This window comes from Octopus bimaculoides, chromosome 25, assembly GCF_001194135.2.
Source record: "Octopus bimaculoides isolate UCB-OBI-ISO-001 chromosome 25, ASM119413v2, whole genome shotgun sequence".
Classification (NCBI taxonomy): domain Eukaryota; kingdom Metazoa; phylum Mollusca; class Cephalopoda; order Octopoda; family Octopodidae; genus Octopus; species Octopus bimaculoides.
Window position 1 is genome coordinate 1,690,896 of NC_069005.1, and position 4,733 is coordinate 1,695,628.

At 40.3% G+C, this 4,733-nt stretch overlaps 1 protein-coding gene across 3 annotated transcripts in view; it reads left to right on the forward strand.

Moving 5' to 3' along the window:
• Positions 1-4,733, forward strand: part of LOC106882832 (WD repeat-containing protein 25) — a 7,684-nt gene that overhangs the window by 1,732 nt on the left and 1,219 nt on the right. For 2 of the 3 annotated variants that reach the window (XM_052976738.1, XM_014933618.2), the window contains exons 2-5: positions 541-1,456; positions 2,218-2,387; positions 3,574-3,711; positions 4,473-4,613. In XM_052976738.1, coding sequence (XP_052832698.1) covers positions 547-1,456; positions 2,218-2,387; positions 3,574-3,711; positions 4,473-4,613 — 1,359 coding nt within the window. In that variant the 5' untranslated portion in view covers positions 541-546. Of the gene's footprint in view, positions 1-7; positions 1,457-2,217; positions 2,388-3,573; positions 3,712-4,472; positions 4,614-4,733 lie in introns of those variants that run through there. The other variant, XM_014933619.2, reaches the window with a different exon arrangement.

Consider the following 4,733-nt stretch of genomic DNA (forward strand, 5'->3'; position numbering starts at 1 on the left):
GGTCTGATGATAACGTTGTTCTTGTGGAGGCGCAATGGCCCAGCGGTTAGGGAAGCGGACTCGCGGTCATAGGATCGCGGTTTCGATTCCCAGACCGGGCGTTGTGAGCGTTTATTGAGCGAAAACACCTAAAGCTCCACGAGGCTCTGGCAGGGGATGGTGGCGAACCCTGCTGTACTCTTTCACCACAACTTTCTCTCACTCTTTCTTCCTGTTTCTGTTGTATCACGCTGAATCTCCCCGAGAATTACGTTAAGGGTACACGTGTCTGTGGAGTGCTCAGCCACTTGCACGTTAATTTCACGAGCAGGCTGTTCCGTTGATCGGATCAACTGGAACCCTCGACGTCGTAAGCGACGGAGTGCCAACAACATAACAGCTGGGTAAGTAAAATATGGACCTAGGAACTCTTTGTGTTCAATAAAACAGTGGCTCACAATATGTTTGCAGACATTAAAACAGGGTGCAGTTCTTGGACCCATCAGGGCCCTTTGCTCCATCCAACCCATTCCAGCATAGAACATTGTTTTTTCTTTGCAGCTATCAATGAAGCGTCTTTGCCAATATTCCAGCAGCAGCAGCTCTGATACACACTCAGATTCTGAAGAAAATATCAAGGAACCAAAAGAAAAGCGTCGGTTTAACTTCTTTGCTTTAAATGATGATGATGATGATGAAGGAAACAAGAGTGAAGGGGGAAAAAAGGGTGAGGGAGAAACTAGTTCAGCTGCTGACACAACGAATTTATGGTATAAATGTCCTCAAAAAACTGTGTCTGATTTTGTTGTAAATCATGACGGAAGCAGCATCTCCTTACCATCTGTGGATTTCTGGGAAAGTATTTCCGAAGAAGAAATCGCAAATCCAGGAAAGTTGAAAGAACATTTTCTTCAAAATGTTACTGATTCTAAAACTTTAATTACACCGTTTAATGAAGAAGAAGAAGTAACTGCTCCTGAACAAGGAACTTCGGTGTCTAGTAAAGTGTTAGTTCCTGGTTTAAAGGAATCCTCTTGTGTTAAGGCTTATACTAGCAAGAAGCAAATACTTCATAACAACGAGAGTCATGGAACAACGTCCGAAAGTTTGCCTGGAATTAATTCAATGCAAACAAAACGGAAAATTTATTTTGTTCACGGTAAAATTGGTCCGTACCAGTCAAAAGCCTTCCCTGGCCCAAATCAAATAGCGAAGAAGAAAGAGACTACGATACAAGCTCATGTGGGAAGCATTAACCGTATTCGGTGGTGTGTCGCCCAGTACAGTCATCTGCTGCTATCGGTGGCAGATGACTCTCTAGTTAAAATATGGAACATTTGGTCACTGTTGGAACCGTGTGTCCAAACATTCACACATCATTCTAGTTGTGTTAAAGATGCAGAATGGAGTCGCTGTGGACGTCATGTGCTCACATGTGGTTACGATCGGAAAGCTGTTGTTACTGATGTAGAGACAGGTGAGTTAGTAATTTTATTTTACTGGTTTAGAGACACAGCTGTGTGCTTAAGGAATTTGCTTCCCAACCACATTGGCCTGTCTCGTGTGTATTTGACCCTTTTACTGCAGGGATCACATTCATCCACTCAAAATTTCCTTACCCTTAACTGCAGAAAGCAGTCTTATACACCATTCTATCTTTGTTGAGGAATGTCATGTTTGAAACCATTTTTCATTGAGATATGTCAATTTTATTGATGCAATGTGGACTTGCAGAAAATACCAATTCTATTTTTGGCAGACGTTTAACATCGTTACTGGAATAACCATGAAATTTAATTTCACAGTTAAAGGGTTAAAATTAGTTAATTATAATACATGCCAACAAGGAAAACGGATGCTTAATGATGATGATGAGAGAATAAGGAATGTCATTAGTGTAATTATTCTCATAATTGTTGCTATCATTGCTTAACCCCTTTACTGCTGAAATCAGATATATATCTATTCAAAATTTAATAATTCTTAGCTACGGAAAGCAGTTTTATATCCCATTCTATCTTTTGTTAAGGAATGGTTATGTTTGGAACTATAATTCATTGAGATATGTCGAGTTTATTGAGGCAGAAAATACCAATTCTATTTTTGGGTAGATATTTAGCATCTTTGCTTGAATGACCATGAAATTTAAATTTTGCAGTGAAAGGGTTGAGACATTTACTGTGCCCAAAACGAAACTCTTGCAGAAAGCCTAATTAATGCTACCATCTTCATGTACAGGATCTGCTCTACAAATCCTTTCCCACCATGAGATGGTGTCATGTGCACGCTACCACCCAGTCAATGCCAACCTGGTGTTGACTGGCACCAAGAATGTCATTTACTCCTGGGACCTCAGAACTGCCCAAGAACCAGTGAGACAGTACAACTACAAAGACAGCCTTGGAACTGTAAGTTAGTAGACCTTATCACAAACCTCATTATTATAATCACAACTGCACAATTATGATCTTTGCTGTCCCATAGTTTCATCTCTTTTCTATTTTAGTGTGAATGGGACGGGAAGCTTCGTGTGATATTAAGCTCTGCTTGTCACTTTGTGCTGGGAAGGATGTCTTATCATCAGAACAATTCATAACCTAACCCTAACCCTAACCCTCTTTCCTGATATTTGATTTGGATGCACAGAGAGGTTTGTGCAGAACAGAACTGAAGAATAGATAAGAATATCATTCCGTCTTCTTATTTATCATTATCATTATAATGTCCACTGTTCTGTGCTTGCATGGGCCAGACGAAATTCATGGCGGTAGATTTTCTACGGTCGGATGCCCTTTTTTAACACTGACTATACCAGCTTAAAATGAAGTCACCCAGTAACTTGCAAGGCAAAAAAAAAATAAGCCCCCTTCAGCTAAGTGGGAGTGTAGTAAAGGCATGGGGGTGGTTTTATGCTAGCTGTTGAATGGCTGAAATATGATAGAGGGGACAGGAATGGGTTCCTTGCTGTAGAGGAGATACATAGCTACTCCACATTATATAAAGATTAGTGGGAGTCGCTGGAGAGGGAGAGAAAGATGGTGATGACAAGATGCCAGTGTGTACCCTCAAGATACAGAAAGTAAACAGAAGAAAGGATAGGAACAGAGGGCTGAGAAGGGGACGAAATCACAAATTAATTTTTCATAAAGGGTACCCTTTGAATGTTGGGCCTCAAGTGACAAGTGGTCAAGACCTTTGGCAATACACCATGCTTGAGAAGATCCATCAAGCCAAGTGGGATCATAGTTGTGGTTGATGCTAGTGTTACGTAACTGGCACCTGTGCTGGTACTACGTAAAATGCACCCGCTATGCTCTTGGAGTGGTTGGTGTTAGGAAGGGCATGAAACCATAGAAACCATGCCAAACCAGATTGGAAGCTGGTGCAGCTCTCCAGCTTACCAGTTCCAGTCAAACTGTCCAACCCATGCCAGCATGGAAAACAGACATTAAATGATGAGGAGGAGACTTTATTAATGAATAATTATGGTTGCTGCACTAATTACTTGTATTTGTTTGTATTGATCTTGTACTGTTTTTATTGCCTTCTAATCTTTTTTACCATTTTCTTCACATTGCTGCTGTTCCATCCTAGATACAAGACATTGTCTTCTCACGTGATGGAGAGACATTCTTTAGCTGCTGTGATATCATCAGTCAAGATTCAGCCGACCGAAATATTATGGCATGGCATTGTCAGACTGGAGTTGTTCTCTCAAACCAGATCTACCATGTACGTACTGCATTTTTTTTTTTAGATTAATTATGAATACAGAAATTAATAATCATTTTAAAAATTTCATTTATTTGTCTCTCTCTTCTTTACTCTGAGATTTATCCATGTTTCTCTCATGGTCAGTGCCATGTCATGTGTTCACATGTTGCACCGTACAGACATCTTGTCATCAAGACACCAACCACAAAGCAAGAAATGGTGTCATCATCATCATCATACGTCTGTTGTCGATGCTGGCATAGCTTGGACTAGACTGACATGTTGGAAGCCTGCACCAGGTTCCAGTCTGGATGCCCTTCCTAATGCCAACCACTCTGAGAGTGTAATGGGTGCCATGGAAAGCAGATGTTAAACAATGTTGATGTGTGTGTGTATATATATATATCATCATCATCATATATATATATATATATATAAAGAGATATAGATAGATATGTATATGTATGTGCGAGATTGTGTACATTTGCGTAGCCTTGTTCTGACATCCTGTAATTGTATATGAATGTTATTCATTTCCAATATTCAACAAAAACATGTCTGGTCTTGGGTAATATTTCCTTGTTTGGAAACAGGTTTGGGTTAGTGACAGGAAGGGCATCAGGCCCTAGCATGATCTGCCTCATTAAACTCCATCCAACCCCTGCAAGCATGGGAAAGTGGACCTTAAATGTTGATGATGATGTAATTTCATAACCTAAACCGATACAAATGACATTTCTTACTTGTTATTTCATTACATTTGATGTTTCGATTTGCAGGAGAAATATATATGTGCCCGACTTTGCCAACACCCCAGGGAGAATACATTCCTTGCCCAGAGTCAAGGCGGTTATATCGCCTTGTTTTCAGCGAAATCCCCTTTCAAGATGGATAAATCCAAGAGATTTGAGAAACATAAGGTTCGTTTCTTTCTCATCTTAACAAGATTTCTGTGTACAGTCTGTGTTCGTGTGTGTGTGTAAGACTGGAGCCTGCTGCAGCTCTCCATCTTACCAGTTCCAGCCAAGGCTGAAATTTTT